General features: G+C 38.1%; 1 protein-coding gene and 1 long non-coding RNA gene across 5 annotated transcripts in view; one reads left to right on the top strand and one right to left on the bottom strand.

Annotated features, from left to right (window-relative positions):
* Positions 1-23171, top strand: part of LOC127530285 (uncharacterized) — a 239525-nt gene that overhangs the window by 18408 nt on the left and 197946 nt on the right. The window lies entirely within an intron of this gene.
* vegfab (vascular endothelial growth factor Ab) overlaps positions 8777-23171 on the bottom strand; it is a 61060-nt gene continuing 46665 nt past the window's right edge. For 2 of the 4 annotated variants that reach the window (XM_051936663.1, XM_051936660.1), the window contains exons 6-8: positions 17692-17766; positions 16782-16925; positions 8777-12257 (exon numbers count right to left, since the gene is read on the bottom strand). In XM_051936663.1, coding sequence (XP_051792623.1) covers positions 12236-12257; positions 16782-16925; positions 17692-17766 — 241 coding nt within the window. In that variant the 3' untranslated portion in view covers positions 8777-12235. Of the gene's footprint in view, positions 12258-16781; positions 16926-17084; positions 17767-23171 lie in introns of those variants that run through there. The other 2 variants (XM_051936662.1, XM_051936661.1) reach the window with 2 other exon arrangements.

Below are 23171 nucleotides of genomic sequence, written 5' to 3'. Positions count from 1 at the left end.
TGATGATACAGAATTATTACCATTCAGGTTAACCCTCTGAACTCCAAGCAGCAATTTGGACAACTTTTGCAGCTGTTGCTTTTTCCTCACTGTCGTCTCATTTTTCTCAGCAATCTAAAGTCCTGCAGCTCTGTGGAAACAAAATGAAGAAGGACAGAGAATGAAGAAATGTGTTCTGTGCAGAAAAAATGACTAATACAGAAAGTACAAAAATGAGACATGTGAACGAAAATGATGAAAACGATAGCTCGCGCCAAAACACCGGTGGAGGCAAACAGCTGTTTCCCCCACCGGTGTTTTGGCGCAATCTCGGAACGAGATTTGCGTCAAAGATAGCGTCCTGAGATTTGGATACAGAGCACAACAAATAGCGATTGCCAAGTAATGTGGAGGTTTTCGTTCACTTCTCATCTCTAGTATGTTGTGGGACACTCATTGAGACTATCCCCCTTCTATAAATCTGCTTGGAATCTTCCACTTTCTGATTGCCAAAGTGGCCTTCTACCTGGACAGGTTTTGTTGGAGCTCATCAACAAACATTTTGGGTAACTGCACTTTAATCTGGATGGATGACACTGAATTAGAGTCTGTTTTAATGAGACTGAGTTCGGATGTGTAGCTCTGTCACTAAATAGGAAATTATTTCTCAGAATTCACAGAAAAAAATCAAGCAGCCACCTGGACAGCCAATAGGAACACAGCTTACTGGAAGTCCAGAGGGCTGGCTTAGTGAAGGAAATTTAGTTTAAAGTTGAAGCAGAAAGTTAACAGAGAAAGTTGAAAACCACCTTCTGATCCCTGAAATCTCTGAGTTTTCACACAAAGAACACCTGAACATGTCAAACTGGTTCCACAGTAGAACCTTCACTGTAAAAACGTCATAGTATGGTGTGTTGCTTAAAAAACATTATGACCGGCTGTCTAGGGTCGAGGATCGACACAAAAAGAGGACAAACGCTGGTTTCCAGGGGGTTGAAAGAGTAAGTTTACAACAACACAACATCCATCCATCCATCCTCTATACACCGCTTTATCCTCATTAGGGTCGCGGGGGGTGCTGGAGCCTATCCCAGCTGACTCGGGCGAAGGCAGGGGACACCCAGGACAGGTCGCCAGTCTGTCACAGGGCTACATATACAGACGAACAATCACACTCGCATTCACACCTACGGACAATTTAGAGTACTCAATTAACCTCAGCATGTTTTTGGACTGTGGGAGGAAGCTGGAGTGCCCAGAGAAAACCCACGCATGCTCAGGGAGAACATGCAAACTCCATGCAGAAAGATCCCAGGCCCACCCCGGGATTCGAACCAGGGATCTTCTAGCTGCAAGGCGAAAGTGCTAACCACTACGCCACTGAGCAGCCCACAACACAACATGTGAGCAGAAAAATCACAAAGTCTGTCTTCAGTTCAGCTGAAAATCTTAGTTTTTGTCTTTTTTATTGACCAAACTTTTCAGGAAGTAGATGAAGAATAATTAAAGCTCTCATGTAGAAGTCCAACTTCTTCTGGATCCTTGTGGAGAGTTTAGTCTTAGAGTTTGTAAAGCTGTTGAGTTTTTAGAGTCACACGGATTGTTTGGACATTTAATAAACGAGTCCTGAAATAAAATTACAGTTGTGGATTTCTGTCATTTAGTCTGGACTAAACAAATAACAGCAGCATTGAATAAAATGTCAAGTCTTGCAAAGGATTTCTGTTATTCATCCCTTTTTGAGACAGCTCTTGCCTCCTTTTGTGCAAATGTTCTACCTAAACAATTCCTCCAAGTCACTGCCGCCTGTGCTTTGTGTTGATTTCCTTTAATTTCAGCTGGAAACATGCACCAAAAATCATCTGTTCCCACTGATTCCGACTCAAACAGCTCATTGTGAGTCTTTACTTTCTTTATTTAAACAACTTTCAGCGGTTTGCAGCACTTCTCTTGGTGTTTTTTCCTTCATTTGTTGCAGCCTGGACTGGATTTAGATCCTACAAATGTAACATTTCACATGTTTCTCTCCTTCCCTTCCATTATTTTTGTGCAACTATTTTCAAAAATCACTTCATTCACGGAAACAGCGACAATAAAAAAATCAAACAGTTTTGCAGAGGATTTAGCTCCTTCTTTCTGTGATTTATCCATTTCAAAGACCGCTCTCGCCTCCCTTTGTGCAAATGTTCCACCTTAACTATTCCTATGAGAGTCACTGTTGTTGTGCATCGCCTTTGATTTGTGTTGATTTCCTTTAATTTGCACCAAAAATATGCACCAAAAATGATCTCTTACCACTGATTCTGACTCACACAGCTCAATTTTTTCAGCAGTTTGCAGCACAACATTTGGTGCTTTTTCCTTCTAATTTGCAGCCTGGAAGGAAACAGCAACAATAAAAACCTCTGAGCAGCAGAAAACGTCAAGTTTTGCAGAGGATTTCTGTGATTTATCCGTTTTAAAGACAGCTCTCGCCTCCCTTTGTGCAAATGTTCCACCTAAACAATTCCCCCGAGTCACCGTTGTTGCACGTTGCCTTTGATTTGTGTTCGTTTCCTTTAATTTGCACTGAAAACATGCACCAAAAATCATCTGTTACCAATGATTCTAACTCACACGGCTCAGTATTTGCCTCATTTAAACAACTGGCAGCAATTTGCAGCACAGTATTTGGTGCTTTTTCCTTCCTTGTTGCAGCCTGGACTGGATATAGATTGTATAAACGTAAGATTTCCATCGTGCATATCACGTTTTACCATTTTCAAATCCAAGCAACTAAAGAAAACAACAATAAAAACCTCTGAGCAGCAGAAAATATCAAGTTTTGCAGAGGATTTCTGTGAGTTATCCGTTTTAAAGACAGTTCTCGCCTCCCTTTGAGCAAATGTTCCACCTAAACAATTACCCCGGCTGTATTTTGCAGCGTCACTGTTGTTGTGCGTCGCCCAGGACGCCTGAGATTTGTTTAAAGAAACACAAACAGGCCAGAGGAGACGGTCTGGATACGCAAGACTGCAAGACGATCTGTGCGAACATGTAAGAAAACAATGAGCTCACGGCTCAGCTGGACCATTGTAGCAACAACAATGGTGGATCTAAATTCAGGTTTCCTTTAGGTTGGGTTTTCTTTAACCTGCTGCTCCGACTTCTACCTGCTCCACAGCATCTGCACTTTAAAGAACGACACAATGTTTCCCCTCTGATGTATTTTTATCGCACACCGACCTGGAAGGACTAATTTAGAGCATCTCTGGTTGTTTTTGTGGCTCCATGGACAGAATTCTTTTTAAATATCCGTATTTCTGTGGGGAAAAAATCTCATAATTTCACTTCCAGAACAAGCTGAGTGGAAGTGATGCTGCACTAATGTGCTGACGGATGGACTTTAAGACTGCTCTGTGGTTTCAAACCAAAATGACTCAAAATTTGTCCAAAATGACTAAAAAGTGGTCCAAATGAATCTGTGTAATTGTGTATATAGTACTAACCAGTTTTTTGCTTATTGTACTCTGGCAAATAATTTCCTCCAGGATAAATAAAGTATGTCTTATCTTATCTTATCTTAAAATTGGTCAAAAATGACTCAAACTTGTCCTAAATGAAACATAATGGTCCAAAATCACAAAAAATGGTCTGAAATTACTCTTAAAATTGGTCGAAAATGACTCAGACTTGTCCAAAATTACCAAACAAGTGATCCAAAATGACTAAAACGTGGTTAAAATAACTTTTATTGGTCTGAAATAGTTTAAAATTCACCCAAAATGACTTAAATTTTTCCAAAATGACCAAAAAATATCCAAAATGACAAAAATACTCCAGAATGACTAAAAAATGGACAAAAATGACATAAAAGTGGTTCAATTTGATGTAAAATTGGTCCAAAATGACTCAAACTTGTCCTAAATGACAAAAACTAGTCCAGAATGACTAAAAAGTGGTTTGAAATGATTTAAAATTGATTGAAAATGACAAAAAATGGTTCAAAATGATTAAAATGCGGTCTAAAATGACAAAGAAGTGGTTCAGTATAACTGAAAATTGGTCCAAAATGGTTTAAAAGACAGAAAGAAAGTAACCCTGATTCTGCAAACACTGGATGATCTCACGACTTTAGGAGAAGTTGCATCATGGGCGGACGTGTTTAACTGCAGATAAAAGTTGACTCTTATCACAGCTTCCCGCCCTGTTCTCTTTGTATGTTCCAGGAGTTTACCTCATTCTAACCCTAAAACCAAATCCAAAAGTTGACTGCAGCGTTTCTCCTCCATGCAAACTGACTCCTGTACATCTGAGCCTCTCAAAACAACAATTTCCCCGGGATTCACGCAACGCATCATATATTTATACGTTAGACAAACAGCGGCTGCGTTTAATGACGAGCTGTGGGTTGATGTTGGATCTTCTTTAATCATTATCTGCCTTAGCTTGCGTATAGCACTCCTGTTGTATATATCATTAGTGTGATATACCTTTTGTTGGTGGAATCAGGCGTATAAACAATGAGCGATTCTTTGCTTTGAGGTTTTCCGTGCGTAGCATCGAATCGTCCCCACACAGATGCTAAATCAGCACGGCTACGCTAACAAAGCGACAGGCTGCAGCTAGCCGGGACTCCTGCTAAATCACAGATTAGACGGTTTAGGACATTCTTCGGGGTGTTTTACTCGGTGACAGGGGGCCCCGCAATTTGCAGGGATTACGTGGTGCGCTTTATATTTAGGTATGCACTTAAAGAGCGCGAGTAGGAGCCAGCATTAGCACCATGCAGGAGCTAATCCGGCAGGAAGCGGGGCTAAGAGGGGGCGAGTTTCAAAACAAACATGGCCAAAGATCCAAAAACCCTCACTTAATCTACATCCAGAGGGCCGAGGTTTTGGTCCAGGGGCCGAGAGATCAGCTCCCGCTCAAGTGTCAGTGAGCACCAATAGCTTAGCATGCTCTGGTAGCTAAAACTGCTCTTTGTCCTCGCTGCTGGATTAGAGGAGGCACGGTAATCTGCTACAGCCGACCAGAACGGGAGCCTGTTTTCACCCGATCTGCTGCAGAATAACGGCCAGGAGGCCGATGCAAAAGGGACAAAATATGAAGAGAAAGACAGAAATACGCTTCTTCATTTATTATACCTGGAAATCTATGAAGAACCAGAGGTTCTGAAGCAGCTGCAAGAACCTCATTAAGCAGCAACAGGAGGAGTCTGATGGTACAAAATGACAAAAAAAAAGTCCAAAATGACTAAAAAGTGGTTGAAAATGACTCAAACTTGTCAAAAATGATACAAACTTGTCCAACAGGGCAAACAAAATGGTCCAAAATGACAAAAAAAGGCCCGAAAGGACTAAAAAGGGATTCAAAATTACTTAAAATTGGTCAAAAATGACTCAAACTTGTCCAAAATAACAAAAATTAGCCCAAAATGACTCAAAAGTGGTTCAAAATGATTCTTAAAGTTGGTCCACACAAACTTGTCCAAAGTGACAAAACAATTTGTCCCAAATAACCAAAAAATGGCCCAAAATGACAAAAATGGTTCAAAATTACTTCAAATTGGCTGAAAATGCCTCAAACTGGTCCAAGATGACAAAAATTGTCCAAAATAACAAACAAATGTAAAATATGACTAAAAAATGGTACAAAATTGCTCTTAAAATTGGTCTAAAATGTTGTTCAAAATGATAAAAATGGTCCAAAATGATTGGAATTTGTCCAAAATGACTCTTAAAATCAGCCAAAAAAGACTCAGATTTGTCCAAAATGACAAAAACATTGTCCAAAATGATGAAAATTGGTCCAAAATGAAAAAAATGCTCCAAAATGACAAAAAATGGTCCAAACTGACTGAAAGATGGTTCAAAAATACTTAGAATTGTCCAAAATAGCAAAAAAAGTGGTCCAAAATGACTCTTAAAATTGGTTTAAAATGGTTTAAAATTCACCCATAATGACTCACACTTGTCCAAAATAACAAAAAATAATTAAAATTGCTCCAACATGGTTTAAAATTCACAGTTTATTTCAGTTCTTGTGCACATAAATATGACGGTAAAACATTTTCCTCTCCCCTGTTGGTCACTCAGGTGGAGATTTTTCATGAAATTCTGCAGATTTTCCAAAACTGGAGCAAAAAACTTGGACTTTTTATGAGGAAAAAATGTCAAATCTCAATTTACACGTGAAATTTTCATTGTTGCTTCGTGTAAAAGACACTCACCTGTTGCAATAATGACCCGTTTACCAGAACATGTATGTGTGCACTCTGCTTTTTGGTATTTGGCAACTGTGAACTAAAACTGGAATCAGGCTCCGGACTTCCAGGTAGACGTGTTCCTAGAAAGGTTCTACCCAGAACGGAGCGTTAGCAGCTGAACGTTGCAGCCAAACTGGGATTTTCATTCTTTTGGTTGGAGGTAAACTGTGTCAGTCATTGACTGACGGAGCTGTTGGTGAAACTAAAGTAAACAACAGTTATGCAACACAGAAACAGGCCCACATCCAGAACAAAAAATAGTCAAGTTTGGACACCAAAGATCTGAATTTTGCTCAGTTTTATCTGATTTTAACGTCGTAATCTACATTTCTGCTCATCAGTGAGGACAGAAAAGGTTCATCTCCGTGCAGCTTTCTTGTAACAAAAACCAAACTGAAGAAGCGTTTCCAGATGTTTGGTTTGTCTGCAGTCTTTGTTGGTGCCGCTTCTATTTGCATTAAATGTATAAAATAACAGAGCAGCAGTGAATCACGGTGCGTCCGCTTCCTGCAGCTGGAGAGTCCCTGGATATGCATGCGATGATATTTGGACAATCAGCAAACAGTGCAGACTGAAGACGTCCAGCTGTGGTTCAACAGCTGCACAACTTCAGAACGCTGGACTCAGGAAGAGTTTCTGCTCAGTTAACCCTCCAGTTGGGTTCGTTTCTCAGGAGCAGCAATGATAATCATAAAAAACACCAGTGAACTGTGTTTGTATCTCATTTTTAACTCCATTATGAACCATTTCTGTCTATATTTAGTGTAGTGGAGTTCTTTACCTCACAGATCTGGTTCAATGAGGATTTTCATAAAAAATACAACCTTTTTAAATGTCCATTGAAAAAAATGGCACATCAAATGCAAGTTTTCCATGACATTGATTTTTTTTTTGTCTTACATTTTGCAAGATTTCAGGATGAAACACTAAAAAATGCAGACAGAAACTGTGAATTCACAGTTTTCCCCTTTCCATTGACATAATACCCCCAAAATATATCAATTAACACAGTAGAAATAGATTTATACGTTTAGAAAAAGCTCCATAAGGAAGGATTTTACCCTCTAAAGAATCACTATGGCAGGTAATCGCTAATAAACAAGCATAAAATTAAAACGTTTGTTGCATCAGTGCAGTGATTTTAGTAAAGTTATTTAATTTGTTGCTCTTTTTCCCTCTGTGAGAACGTCGATATAGGGACATTATTGGACTCTCAGGTTAACAAGCATTTAGTATAGATATGATTCAGGGATTTTTTTCAAAAATAAAACAGCTCAGAGACTGTTTTTGTGACGTGAAAGTTTCAAAAACTGTATCTGCATGTGGTGTGTGACTGTGTTACTGGCATCAGGATCTGATTCCAGATGTTTTTGTGACGTCGGTGATTCCTCCACGGAGGTCCAACATTCGGAGCATCGTCATGGTGACCAGAGGAGGGTCTGTGGTTACCGTGGTGTAAAGACCAGATGCTGCTCGACATGTTTACATGACGAGTTTTTCAAGTGTTGCAGGAACCCTGGGAGCAGAGCAGAGCTGCACCAGGAGACGATTCTGAAGAAAAAACCTGAAACCTTGTAGAGATGCAGCTTCTTTATCTTGGTTATGACTTTACTCACAGATATAGATAGAAGTCTGGTCTTGTTAGCGTCAAATATCCATCTAGAGGTGTTACCAAGATGGCCAAAAGGCGAGAACTGCCTATGAGGACCTTAACAACGCCACGTTATACATGTTTTTGGCAGAATAGCGGTGAAAATGCAGCCACATAAACATCTGGGGAATTACTTCTAACTAGCTGAAGTCAGTGGAAATGGATTCTTTAGAGTTATCAGCTGGTTTTTGCAGAATTATAACTAGTTTTCACACATCTGTACTGCAGCTCAATGACTAACACCAACTTTCGTCGACGACACCATTGTCCCTCTGGAGCCACCGTACTCTCCAGATTCTTCTTCTTCCCCAAAATGAAATTCCAGTTGACGTGTTGCCATTTGGACTCATTGCAGATGGAGTTTGAACTTAGAAGTGTTGCAGGAGCTCTGGGAGCAGAGCAGCGTTGCACAAGACGTCCACTTTGATGGGAAAATATAAATCACATGTCTTATTTACTCATTATTTGGCACATTCTTGGTGTTTTTTTTTTAGATTTTTTTGCTCTTCTACGACCATAATCAGTCTTACTCACATTACTAGAGTCAGTTTATGGCTCACATTAACAATAATACAGCTGTTTTCACTTGATATTAAGGCTTGGAACCTAAAATTTGCTTCTAAAACCTGATTGTCTAATGATTTTCTGCAGAAAATATGCTTGTTAACCTTCAAGAATTCCTACCTACTCTTCTAATTAGGCCCTTTTTTCCACTTTTCTAGTTATTTTGCTAGCTAAAAATGCTACCTTTAGCTAATTAGCAATGTGTCATTTGCGATTTTTATTCATTCGGCTGAATCTCTTTGACATTCTCCAGAGTTTCTTGTTTTACAGAAGCATAAGAATCACAAAAAATAAACCTCCCAATCGAGCCCTCTGGGAAACATTCACAACACGGCAACCTTTTTCTTGTTTTATATAAAAACAATATGATTTGAAAATAAATATGCTTTACTGTTTTTTACATAGACACAGAAAACATGTTAATAGAGAAGAAGAGACAAATAGAACTAATAATAATAATATAATAATATAATAATAATGGCTCTAAGACTGATGGCGGAGAGGATCAGATTTAGAATGGCGGCGCTGCTGCTGCTGCGACGGCGGCGGTGACGTTTTGTAGTTTATTTTTTTGCAATCTTTTGTACAAACGGACGACAACACAGGGTCCGCTACTCACTTAAATACTTAAATACAACAATGCAGGTGAAACGCACACATTCATACAAACAACAAACACTCATTGAAAGTCCACACAGCACCCACGACCTTTAGACGAGAGGGAGATGCCGTCAGGGAATGTTAACAAATCAGCTTTAGATCTCTTTTTTTTTTTGTCGTTTTTCTGTTTCTTTCTGCGCTGAAAGTAGCCATCAGTGACCTTAAACATGAGGAGAAAGGACAGCCACAGGTACATAACACTGCATACATAAATAGATCAAATTAAATATGGGTAGAATACTGAAAAATACTCTAGAACAATTATAAATTATCTAGGATGGCGTAAAAGGGATACTATTAAGTATGTACAAGAAGATATAATCAGTGGATTCTGTATTGAGTTCGACGACAGCTAGCAAAACTACAGCCAACCCTCTCCTGAAAGTAATAATTTAAAAGCACTGCTCTCAGTACATTTCTCGTTGAGGCACAGTTTTTTTCAAAATGGAATCAAGAACTACAGTATACAGGATATTTTTCAGTGGTTTCCATGTAGCAGATAGTACAGCAGTGGGGAAAAAAGTCTTCAGACACCATTTAAGAATCACTCTTAGGTCTTCAAGTGCAACTTCTTTTAGCCAAAATACCAAACAAATCCTAAAAAAGCCAATAAAAACTTAAAATTGATTGGAAATTTGGAGTATTGGGTCATTTTGGTACCAGTTACCCACTAACGAAGGTCACGCTTTTTCGTAAAAGACACAGTTTTTGTTGCTTTGTGTCGATATAAAGCCAGTACATTTGAAGGTTCTTTGGAGACGAAAATGTTCTAAAACAAGCAACCTAATGCCTGAAGATACAGATTATCAGCCAGGAAGGAAATCCTTTCAGACATTTTTGTTGTTCTGAACAGGTTTAAAGTTATCTGGACCAGTTTCAAGTTATTTTGGACCAATTCGGAGTCCTTTGAGCCCTTTTAGGCGTTTTATGGCATTTTTTATTAAATCTGGACAGGTTTCAAGTTATTTTTGGACCATTTCTGAATTATTTCTGACAGTGAGGCCAGTAGAAGCATCATCTCCAGCATGGACAGTATCTACTGTCAAGCATGGTGGAGGCACTATCAAGGACTGGGGATGCATGAGTGCTGCTGGCATTGGTCATCTCATTGAACTCTGCTAAGTATTGTGCCATTCTCCAAACCCACATGATCCCTTCTATTGTTCTGTCGAGGTCAAACTGGATGTTTCAACCAGATAATGCTCCTTGAACACATCGAGAACCAATGGAACTCGGCTGCAGGAGCTGAGTATCCAGGTCTTAGAGTGGCCAGATCAATCCCAGGACATAAGCCCCATTGAAAACCAGTGGTGGATTATCATAAGGGCTGTTTCAAAGCGTAAACCAAAGAAATTCAAGCAATTCAAGAAGAATGGGACAAGATCTCCCCTCAACAGTGTGAAAGGCTGGTAGAGAACATGCCAGCCAGGATTAGAGCTCAACTCCTGCTAATGCTGGACTACTAAATACTAATTTACCGATGCTATGGTTTACATGGGATCCTTGGTTTACGACCTGCGGCGTGTCATCGTTACATGGAACTAACTGGTGATCGATACATTGTCATGCGGCGCTATAAGACGATTTTGTTAACATTCTCTGGTTGTACTCCACCTTGGATTGTGCTACATTCACTAACTTTTCGCCCTTCATTACAGCTCCCAAGCGTGATTCTGTTATTGTTGTAATAATATTATGTTCTGTTATCTTCTTGTAAAATGATTCACACATGCATGAAAGTCGTTGGTATTCAAGACTTTTCTGAAGAACTGATCGATATCGTGACGGCTGGAGTTCCGACTTGTGGTGAAAATGTACTTACATCGGGCCGTAGGAAAGGAACTCTGACGTTAAGTCCAGGACCCTCTGTGAATATTAATTTGATGATGTGATGGTTTACAGAGTCCTTGGTTTAGAACGACCTCAACCTATGGCGTTTCGTTACGTGGGAACTGGTTATGTGGAACTAGTTGGCGAGAAGAGCGGATGAATACATCGTCAATGACGGCTTTGTTTCCATTCTCTGGTTGTACTCCACCTTGGATTGTGCTACATTCACTAACTTTCTGCCCTTCATTATGGCTTCTAAGCGTAAGTCAGACTCTTCTGATGCTTTGAAGAAAAGGGAAGCCGTCTCCATGGAACTGAAATTAGACAGAATAAAACGCTCGAAAGGTGACTTTTCCAAAGAACTGATCGATATCGTGATGCACGTAACGACTTTGTTTACATTTTCGCTGGAGTTCCGATCCATAGGAATGGAACTGCAACATAAGCCAAGGACCACTTGTACTTATTTTTGTTCAATTTTGAACACATTCTCTGTTATTCGTTGACTTTGATACCAACAATGTTGAGAACTGACATCGAAACTGCCAAGAATTTAGTTTTCTTGTAAACAATAAACAAAAAAAAATCTAATTTGTATTTGTTTGTTTGTCTATAATGCACCTTTTGAAACACAAAGAAAGATTATTCCACGATAATATTTGATATTGTGTCAAAATTTAAGGGTGTCTGAAAACTTTTTTTCCACCGCTGTAATAATTATAATCCCTTTAGAAAGAAGAAAAAAAAAAGCAATATGGCACTCCGGAGTCTCCTCAGAGTCCTCATCCTCGGAGGGAAGTTTCCGTCGGCCGTCCCGACTTTTCAGTTTTTTAGTTCTACTCCGAGAGGAAGTGGGTGAAGCAGAGCGCGTCCTCTTCAGTCCGGTTTTATCAGTTTAAATATTGACACACAACCACAGTAGACTCAGATCCAGTGAAGTAATTGCATACAATGAATCGACAACAAGACTACACCTGCATGGCAAGCCGGTTAGAAATGCAAAAAACAAAAAAGAGAAACCAACATGGCGGCTATTTCGCTTTTAGTCGAATGGTGGGTTTTAGTTACTCGTTTCTGTAGCAGCAATAACAACTCTTATTTTCTCTTTAGTCGTGGTCTATGTACACACAGATATACAGTGGGAGGAAACTTCAGTCTGGTTCTTTTTCTCTTTGTTCTCTCTCTGTCAGTCCGAGGGGAATGCTTTCCACAGAAAAGAAGAAGAGCTCGCGGTTCAAAGTGCTGTGCTGTGAAATATCTCGAGAATATTCCTTCATCTTGTACATCTGGTGCGAGCACCTCTCTCATCTTCTTGGCTTGTCACATCTGAACAGGAAAAAAAACACAACAGGAAGACTCATAAGGACGAGAAACAAACACAAACTGTAAAATATATTAAAAAATTCAAACAATTTACTGAGATTTTACAGATTCTTACACATAAAATCACAGAAAAATAGCTTTAAGTTTCATGTAAACAAGCCACAGCTGTAAATAATGTCAAAAATCAGGATTAAACAATGGTGAATATTATGACTTTTTAAATTTATTTATCATTATTTTAAACAGCTTTGATAAGTTCCATATAATTAACCAAGAAAAACATTTTTTTCTTAATTTAAATTTTAACTATTAATTAAATATACCAAATCTGTAATTATTATTACTGATAAATTATCAATATTTATTTTATAAAACATTTTTACAGCATTTGATGACAAAAAATGATATATTTTTTACAGTATTTAAATCAACAAAAAAATATTTTTATAGATGTTTGCCATTACTTATACATTTTTGCATATTTAAAAAGAAATTGTAGAAAATGAGAATTAAATAATGGTGAATATTATTATTGTTATTGTAATCTTACTGATATTTTAATTTGTTTATTTATCATATTTTTATATAATAAAAATTTTAATTCCCTATAATTCCATGTATATTTTTGCTTAATTTATATTTTAACCATTAATTCATTTAATTAATATTTTTATTTTTAAAGCATTTGACCGATTAAAAAATATTTTTACAGTATTTAGTTTTTGTTCTTTTTCCAAAATTTTGCTGTTATTTCAAAAAGATTATGAAGGATTTAAAAATGGTTTCTATTTTTATCATACAAATTTTAAATATTTTGTTAAAATTACAGATAAAATCCAGTTAAATCACAGAAAAAAACTACCAATTTTCATATCAAAAATCTATATATTTGAAAGTTTGCATGTTTGAAAGAAAAAATATATTAAGGACTGAAAAATAGTTTAAAAAAAGAAAAAAGAATAGAAAGAAGAAGAAGAAGAAGAAAGGAAGGCTGCTATTTTACAGATTTTTAGCTGTTTTATTTTATTTTGAAATGCAGATATCTTGTGAAATCTATTCAGTCTGTAGGACTGAAAAGTGGTGAATAATATTTCAGTTTTTTTCAGATTTTAAATCAACAAAAATGTGTTATTCTACAGATATTTGTAATTACTAAAGAACCATTATTAAGGATTAAAAAATGTTATTTTAACCTGTGATTTTACAGACATTTGCCTGTTTTTGTTTAATTATTTCAAAGTGAAGGAAACAGAAAAAGTGGATTTTCTAGAATCGGTTCTTTTGTTTCTTAGCGATGTTAAAACGCATCCTAAAATAGTTTATCTCCCTGTCTGAAGCAGCAGAAACTGTTTAACCTGACAATGGGAGAACGTAAATATGAAGATTGTTTGCTGAGTTTTAGCTCCGTTTTCGTCTCAGTTTTCTCACTTTGTGCTGAACACTTGAACAGATTTGTACATTATCAGCCCATTAACAGCCGTTATCGCTGCAGATTATTCCATCTACAACCTTCGCCACCTTCTAGTAGCTGCTTTATCATCGTCCATTCTGTTGGCTGATAAACAGGAAGAAGCTCGTCAGCGACTCTTCCATCTTTCCCTATAACCCAAACCAGCCGCCTTGGTAACTAAACGGCTACTGGAAAGTCAAAACAAGACTGGAGTCAGAAAATAATCTCTAATTTTGGTTGGAGAGGGAGCTCAGACTCAGGCGTTGTGGGTAAAAGTCCACCAACTCACACCTCCAACCTCCAGATGTGGACTTTTGCTCCTCTTAGAAGTGCTAAATGGCAGCTCGGCGGCCATTAAGGTGATAACAGGGCACCATTAGCCGGGGCGATAAAGGCCTACTGGGAGGTGTGGGAGGTCCCTACTGGGCCAGATAACGGCCTTTTAATGGGCTGATAGCTTCCTAACAGGCAACGTATGGAGCAGCCTTTACAGGAATCAGCTGAGCGGTGATAAGACGGTGGCAGAAAATCAAAACAAAGAGCCAAAAGACGCTAAAACTGCGAGAAAACCTGCAGATGTTGGGAAATCACTGTGGGGTTGGTCTGGGAATGAACTGTAGAATGGTCTGACTGCGCCTCATTGGTTTGGTTGTATATATTTTAAACCAATCACACTTTTTTGGGTGGAGCTTAGCCCAGGATGCAGTGATGGTGCCCCTTCAAAATAGTATGGGGAAATTACTGGGGATTTTTGCACGCAGAGAAGCAAAAAGTTGTTCTTTAAATGGAGAATTTACCAAAAAGCTGCTTTTCTGTGAGACATAAATCCTAATTCAAACATTTCTAGCGTGCAGGTTGCTGCTTGGAGGTTGCTGTTTGTGTTTTTGTTGTTGTTTTCTGGGTTTGAAAGGGGAATTTTAAACATGTCGACAGTGAAAAGGTCAAATCTAAGGTGGCTACACTCATTTGATCCACTGCTATTCTAAAAACATTGATCATAAAATGGACTTTAGCTCAGCTTGTTAGCATTTAAGCTAACTGCATGCACTCTTCCAACTCAAAAGCCTCTATAATGTACATTATTGTATCTGTAGCTTGCAGTGTTTTATTCTAAGGTCTCTGCAGTTGTAAACTTTTCCAGTTTCACAGCTCGACACTGATCGCGTTCGTGTTAATGTCAGGTTTGCGGTCGCCGGTAATTTGGCTGAAACATACGTTCTAGCATTTAGTTTATCCTGACTCAGAATATGTGAGCCTGTGTTACCTCCTGTGACAGAAATCTCAGTATTTCATGTTTTTCTGACCACTTAATGGACGAAAATGTCTCTTACGCCTGAGAAAACGAAGCCCCAATTAAGAAAACTGGTTTATTCTCGGGTCTTATCGTTCTGGCAGTGGGATAAAATAAAACCTTTCTGGGAGGCGCCAGGAAAAAAAAACCCTGCTCCTATTAGGAATAGTTCTCCTTCACTACAGAGAAAACCTGAGCTACAGTTTTTTTTTATTAAAGGTTAAATGTGTCAGAATTTTATAAGGAAAACCTGCTGCTTTGGCTCAAACTGACAGAAAATCACATCATCAGTTTCATGTTTGTTTCAGTGGAAAACCAATAAAAATACCAGTTACCCTGAAACTTGTGTTGCAAAATCTGTTTAATCCGTTCTGATTTTCTGTTTTTCAGCCCAGCAGAAGAGAAAAATGAGGTGCAACAAATGGTCTAGTTCATCAGCATCCAAGAGTTACCAAGAGTCTGTCTGGACTCATCTGTGGACTGTTCCAGAAAAGCAAACGCTGCTCAGAAGAACTGCTCTAAGACCAGAGACTCTACATGGAGACTCTGCATCATCCAGACTTTTAGATTTCACCATTCAGCTGAAATTGGGGAGTTTGCAGCAGGAATATGGAGGCGTTTTGGTCTAAATTCTGCAGATATCTTGTGTTTTACTGTGACCAACGTCAACTTATTTTATTTGATTTAAAAGTCCTCATCAGTCATAAAGAATAAATGAATTCAGCCGAACCTCTGAGCGAGCCGACTCCTACCTACACCCCCGTCAAAAGTTTAGGACAGGTTCTCATTTATTTGAATTACAAACTTTTGACGGGGGGTGTACATTTATAGGACTAAAAAAGCCACATGGGTTTTAGGGATCGAACCTTTATAGGGTTTTGTTTTTCTCAATTTAAATCAACTATAAACTGTGTTACTCTACGGATATTTATCACTATTTTAAAAGAAAATCTAAGTTTTTTTCGTTCTGCCAGTTTCACTTAAAAAAATCTTTTTTAACCACTATTTTTTCAAAATGTAAATCAACAGAAACTGTTTTATTCACAGATATTTGTCACTAATTTAATAGAAAGTTTACGTTTTTTGTTGTGGCAGCTTCATGTAAAAACTTATTTATTACTATTAATAAAGAATCTTTTTTTACACCAATATTTTTTCAATTTAAATCAATAAATAACGCGTTATTCTAATTTTAAGTACAAAATAAACAGATGTAAACTGAAAAATGTATTATTTATGAATGTATGTATTTTAATGAATTAATTTTTTAACAGCACTATTTTTTCTAAATTTAAAAAAAGGTTTATTCTACTGACATTTGTGACTATTTTAAAGAGTTTTTTGTTGTGCCGCCTTCACATGAAAAAAAACTTGTAAAACTGCCAACTAATGTATTAGTATTTATAAACAATCTATTTTTTGCAGCACTATTTTTGTACATTGAAATCAACAGAAACTGTGTTACTCTACAGATATTTGTCACTATTTTAAAAGAAAAGATGTTTTTTGTTCTGGAAGTTTCAGATAAAGAAAAATCTAGTGAAAAAAGTTGTTTTTTTGTTTTTGCAGAACTATTTTTTCTCAATTTAAATCAACAGAAACTGTGTTATTCTCCAGATATTTGTCACCTTTTTCATTCTGGCAGCTTCACGTAAAAAAAAAAAAATCGTAAAAACTGTAAGCTAATTTATTACCATTTATAAACAATCTTCTGTTTTTGCAGCACTATTTTTTCCCTCAGTTTAAATCAACAGAAGCTGTTATTCTACAGAGATGTGTGACTTACTTGCAGGTCCTCTCGTTGAGCTCCAGTTGGCGCTCTTTACAGTATTCGTCGGTGTGTTTGCAGGAGCACCGGCAGGTCGCTGGGTCCTGCACAAACAAACGCTTTCTCCTCTCCGTGCAGTGATCGCAACACGGCTCGCAAACACTGAGACACACAGAGATGGACAGAGATTACCACAGAGCACCTTCATCCTCCTCCTCCAGTCGCTCCAGAAAACCTCCCGCCAGCCTCCGGACGTCCGTTAGCCGTGCAGGATCCATGCAGCACAACGACACGTAAAGAAAACTCACGGGTCTGCTGGTGCTCCGTAAACACAGGTTTCACTTTATTGACTACGTTTGTTTGTTTCAGAGACAGAGTAAAAACGTTCAGGCTCAGATTGTGCATCACATGAACAAACACACGACTTCACAGTTTGAGGGAACATGAGATCATCTTCATATTATTAATGGTTTTTAAAGCGACACACACAGAGAACAAAACAACAACAGCAGCACTTTGTGTCCAAACCGGAGGCAGATAGCCATCGCTCACAGAAAAAGGACCAGCATCAGGCACAAAACCCAGCTTAGAGATAAAAAAGGAGATGGAGACACAGCAAAGCGGCACAGACTCAACACAGATCCCGGATCAGATAAGAGGAGCTGCTGGTGCTTCAGTTAGACGCTCTGCTTTCTGACTTTAGATGTTCAAAGGGTTATTCTTCTGAGCTGCTGAAGCTACGTTAGCGGAGACAGAGTTAGGACAAGAAGACGAAGCGACATGCTAGCTGAGCTGACTGAATTAATCCAAACTATTCAAATAAAACAAAAAAGATTAAAAGGGGCAGAAGAGCTCCTCCCAGATTAGCTTAATTATGAGCAGCGCAACACTCAGGTGCAGGTACGTGGAGAAGGCGGAGCTGACGTACGCGTCGGGAATTGTTTTGTCGCGGTTTTTCTTTCGCTTTCTCTTTAGGCCTTTGCCCTTGCCTTTCCGGGATTTTCTGCAAAAAAGAAAGAGAAAACGAACAACAACGCAGAGAGAGAGAGAGAGAGGGAGAAGCCTGAGAGACTGACGAAGAAGAACGACTCAAAGAAAGCTGGTTTTTAAAATCACGTTCTTTGGATTGTCAGGTCAGGATATGAGGAGAAAAGCATCAGAGAGGCTTCACAGAGAGCTAAAAAGGTGTTTAAAGCTGAAATGTAGCGGTGGAAAGATTCACCAATACGAACCAGAAATCGATTTGAACTTTGGATCGATCTACAGGAAGTCCTCGACTTACTTCAGAGTTCACTTCCTACGGTGTTACGTAAGTAGGAACTCCGGCAAAAATGCAAACAAAGCCGTTACGTACATCAAGATATCGATCAGTTTTCATGTTTCTGTTGTACAGCTGCCATCAGAAGAGTCTGACTGATGCTTGGGAGCAATAATGAAGAACAAAAAGTTAATGAATGTAGAACAATCCAAGGTGGCGACAACAAAGACGTCTTTAGGAAAACTGTTCGATGATGCTCACGACAAAAAGAAGACGCAAAGTGACCAAAACGAGACACACAAAATGAGAAAAATAACACAAAACAACAAAAACGAGACACAAAAATTTTGCGAAAGTCCAAGGTTGCATACAACCAGAGAATGGAAATAAAGCTGTCGTATAGCGCCGTGACAACGCATTCACCCGCTCCGTTCGTCAACTAGTTCCATGTAACCAGTTCTGACTAACGCCGTAAGTCGAGGACGTCATAAACCGAGGACCTCCTGTATTGCAATTCAGAAACTTCATAAGAACTTTTCAACGCTGAAAACGTTTCAAAGTTGACAAAACGCAAAATAGAGAAAAAAACACTTGGTTGGAAGACGTTTTTAAATCCACTGTCTTAGTCTTGGGCATTCATGTTCGCACTAGCTTTACTAGCATTAGCATCTACAGATCCTTTGTCGCGGCGTCGTCTCAACAGCTGAGGGCTCAGATTAGTCCTGCTACCTCTGTACTTAATCACAGCTTTACACACTTTACAAACGGCCGGACTTTTATCCAACTTTCCATCCTTCTTGACAAATCCAAAAGTCTTCCATACTTCAGAGCTAAGATGTGAGGGTGCTGTTGTGTTGTTGTGTTGTTGTTGCTAGCAAACATGTTAAGCGAATGTTACTTTCGTCACAGCAGGAGTCTGGTGAGTCAGGAGAGGCCATGTTTAGTAGCAGAGCTCCAATCAGCCAACATCCCGACATCAACCACTCCACAGTAGATAAACAGGAGGTCCTCAGTTTATGACGTCCTCGACTTGCGGCGTTTCAATCGTTATGTGGAACGAGGTGGTGAGCGGAGCAAACGAATACGTCGTCACGCAGCGCTATAAGACGACTTTGTTTACATTCTCCGGTTGTACGCCACCTTGGATTGTGCTACATTCACAAACTTTTGTCTCTAAATTTGGTCTTTTGCGTCTCGTTTTTTTCTTTACTGTCTCGTTTTTGTCATTTTGTGTCTTGTTTTTGTCATTTAGGGTCTCATTTTTGTCATTTTGTGTCTTGTTTTGACATATGTGTCTTGTTTTGTTGTTTTATGTCTTGTTTTAGTCGTTTTCCCATTTTGTGTCTTGTTTTTGTTGCTTTACGTCTGGTTTTTCCCATCAGCATCATCAAACAGTTCCTAAAGTTTTCCTCCACCTTGGATTGTGCGACATTCACTAACTTTTTGTCCTTTATTGTGGCTCCCAGGCGTCAGTCAGACTCTTCTGATGCTTTGAAGAGAAGGACAGCCTGTGCTCTGGAGTTGTGGTTTCATCACCGTGAGAAAGTCACCTTTTTATTAAAGATATAGAAAGCAGCAACAATGAGTGCAGAGACATGAATAGTCCTCCGCCAGGGAAATTTCCCCGAAGAATTCAGGACAATAAACGCCAAAAACACTGCATCTGGGTCGACTCTTTCACCTCGATCCAGAGAGAAACAAACAGGTGCAGGCCCAGTTTGATACGATCAGATGGTTCATTACTGCTAAAACTGCACGGAAGAAGGTTTCTTAAAAATGACAATAAAAGAAAGAGGTCAGATTTGGAGTCATGTTTTGACAGGTTTAATTCATTTTGGACCCATTCTGAGTGATTTTGGACATTTATGAAGTCATTACAGTTTGGGCCATTTTCTAGCTCATTTTGGAAATGTTTTTTGCAATTTTAGATGGATTTTTTGGGTCATTTTGTACAGATATAGAGTTTGTAACGCATTCTAGACAATTGTTGAGTCATCTGGATCAATTTCTGAGTCATTTGTTGACTTGTTTTGTCCTTCTGGCTGTTAATGTTGGAATGTTTGTCATTTTGGACATTTTCAAGTGTTTTTAGAGTTGTTTTATGTCACTTGGGAAATGGTTTTGTCATTTTTGACAGATTTTTGGGTCATTAGGGTCATTTTGGACATCTTTTGAGTCAGTTTTGGACATTTGGAAAGTAATTCTGGACTGTTTTAAGTCATTGTACTCATTTTTTTGAGTAATTTTGGTTAATTATCAAGCCATTTGGGTCAAATTTGGAGTCATTGGTTGACAGGTTGTCATTTCCTGACTCATTCTGGAAAATGTTTTTGCAATTTTCGATGGATTTTTTTTGGGTTGTTTTGTACAGATTTAAAGATTTTAACTCATTTTGGACAAATTGCTGAGTCATCTGGATCAATTTCTGAGTCATTTGGGACAAATTATGATTTATTTTGCACAGGTTTTTGTCAAGTTGGACATTTTTAAGTGATTTATGTCACTTTGGACAGTTTTTGACATTTTATTCAATCTTTGACAGTTTTGAAGCCATTTGCCATCAGATTTGGAGTCATTTGTTGACATCTGTGAGCTTTTTGTTCCTTTTCAACACATTTTGAAACAAGTTCCGGACATTTATGAAGTCATTTGGACAGTTTTTGAGCCAGTTTTTGGCCGTTAATGTTGGAAATGTTTGTCATTTTATGTCACTTTGGAAATGTCATTTTAGACACAAACATGAGACATTTAGGTCTTTTTGGAAATGGTTTTTGTCATTTTTGGCAGCTTTTTGGGTCATTAGGGGTCATTTTGGACATCTTTTGAGTCAGTTTCAGACATTTGAAAAGTAATTTTGGACAGTTTTAAGTCATTTTATTCAATCTTTGAGTAATTCTGGACAATTTTGAGGCCATCAGGTTTCTGTCAGGGTGATTTTTAAAGGCAGAAAACGGTCCATAAATCACAAATAATTCCCAATATTATTTGGTACTGTAGATATATGTGTGCAGCACACGTCTCAGTCTCTAACTTGACCTTCATTCCTCTGTTTTCCAGTCACACGTCTGCTTTTTTTCCTTCTTTTCTAATTGTTATGCAGCGGCAGGTTCAGTTTCATAACAAAGGAACGGCCTTGATCTCACGGATGTCTGCGTTTTCTTCAGGAGGAGAAAAATAAAAACCCTCTGAGCCAGAAATGCACCTGTTCTGTTATTCAAAAAAAATAAGAAATGGAACAATTTATCAGCCAGAAACTGTAAAAACAGAAAGATGTTTAATGCTGCTGACAGTCCTTGAAGTGAAGGAGCTCACTCAAGTGCTGATATTTCTGTAAAAAACAAATAATTCTGCATTTTTATGTGCAAACAAAAAGCTATTCATGATTTAGCTGTGATTAACAGATGCGTGACAGAAATTCAGAGAGATTTCAGGTTGAACTGCAGGCAGTGTTTCTGCACAAACAAGCACAAAACAAGCACAAAATTACAAAAAGTAACAAAAACGACACGACGAGACAGAAAACAATAAAGATCAACACAGGAAGCCTACAAAATAAGACAAAACATTAAAAAAAAGAATATCACACAAATGAGCCAAAAAATTATACAAACGAAGACATAAAAATGTAAAAATGAGACAAAATGACAAGAAACAAGACAGAAAACAACAAAAGCAAAACCAGAGCATCAAAAAATGAGACACAAAATGACACAAGGAAGACAGAAAACAGCAAAAATAACACAGGAGCAACAAAAATAAGACAAAATGAGACACAAAAAAGGTAAAAATGAGACACAAAATGACAAAAACTAGACTGAAAACAATAAAAATAACACTGCGTGACAAAAGTAAGACAAAATAACAAAAAACAAGACACAAAAATGACAAAAAACGAGACTCAAAATGATTTAAAAAAACTAAAAACAACAGAAAACAAGCACAAAATGACACAAATGAGACAAAAAATGACACAAGGAGGACAGAAACAATAAAGACAACACAGAAGCAATGAAAGTAAGACACAACAACAAAAACAAGACACAAAAATGACAAAAATGAGACAGAAAATGACAAAAGAAAATGTCTGTTGAGGCTGGATACATGTAAATGTTTAAATATCTGTCGTATGTGGAGATACATTTATGTCCAGTTTTGGAAAATGAATGCAGACTTAATTTTTTTAAATATTTTTTGAAACAAATATAAATTTTTTCAGTATTTCTGTCATTCTCAGGGTTCTTTTGCAACTTTTTGTGTCATTTTTGTGCCAATTTTTGTGTCTTTTTGGCATCATTTGTGCACCTTTTTGTGCTGTTTTTGCATCATTAGTGCACTTTTTTGTGCTGTTTTTTGTCTGTTTCTGTCATTCTGACTGTTTCCGCAGAGCTGCAGGACTTCATATCACAGTGAAAAATGAAGCTACAGTGAATAAAACTGAGACAGGAGCACATAAACATCCCGTCCTTACAGTTTGGCTGCAGAAGATGCTTCGGTCTGCAGAAATGAATAATTTAAATCAACCAAACAGCTCACAGATGGACAGTTTTAGTCAGAAATAATGGTTTGCCTTCATGAAAAAAGGCCTTCAAATGTATCGGTAAGCAGCTTTTAGCTAAACATCAACACGCTAACAGAGCTAACAGGAGTAATATTTAACGTGAGCTGGACAAGAATCCAGTAAATACTCTACAGTACTGCAGTATTTCACTACTCTGCAGCTCAGAAATAGAAAATAGAATCCTGAGATCATTCAGAGTGAAAGTTCTGCATTAGCAGCAGATTAAGATCAAACTTTATTGATCTCCAGCAGGTCAGTTTACGAGCTGCCCAGCAGTAAATAAAGTCATTAAAACCAGCTTCACCTCCAGTAATATAAACTCTGTGAACTCGTGTTTGTTTTGCTCCGGTTACATTTTTACTCTACAGTTTAACATCCAGCAGCTCTACGGACACGAGACGACATGGAAAAGAGAGAGAATGAAACAGAACGACAAGAAAAGGAGAGAGAATGAAACAAGACGACGTGAAGAAGAAAGAATGAAACAAGACGACATGAAGAAGAGATAGAATGAAACAAGACGACAAGAAAAGAGAGAGAATGAAACAGAACGACAAGAAAAAGAGAGAGAATGAAACAGGACGACAAGAAA

The sequence above is a fragment of the Acanthochromis polyacanthus genome, chromosome 16, assembly GCF_021347895.1.
Source record: "Acanthochromis polyacanthus isolate Apoly-LR-REF ecotype Palm Island chromosome 16, KAUST_Apoly_ChrSc, whole genome shotgun sequence".
In the NCBI taxonomy this organism is placed as follows: domain Eukaryota; kingdom Metazoa; phylum Chordata; class Actinopteri; family Pomacentridae; genus Acanthochromis; species Acanthochromis polyacanthus.
Note: the sequence above shows the minus strand (reverse complement) of the source record. Positions and strands in the feature narration are given on the sequence as shown.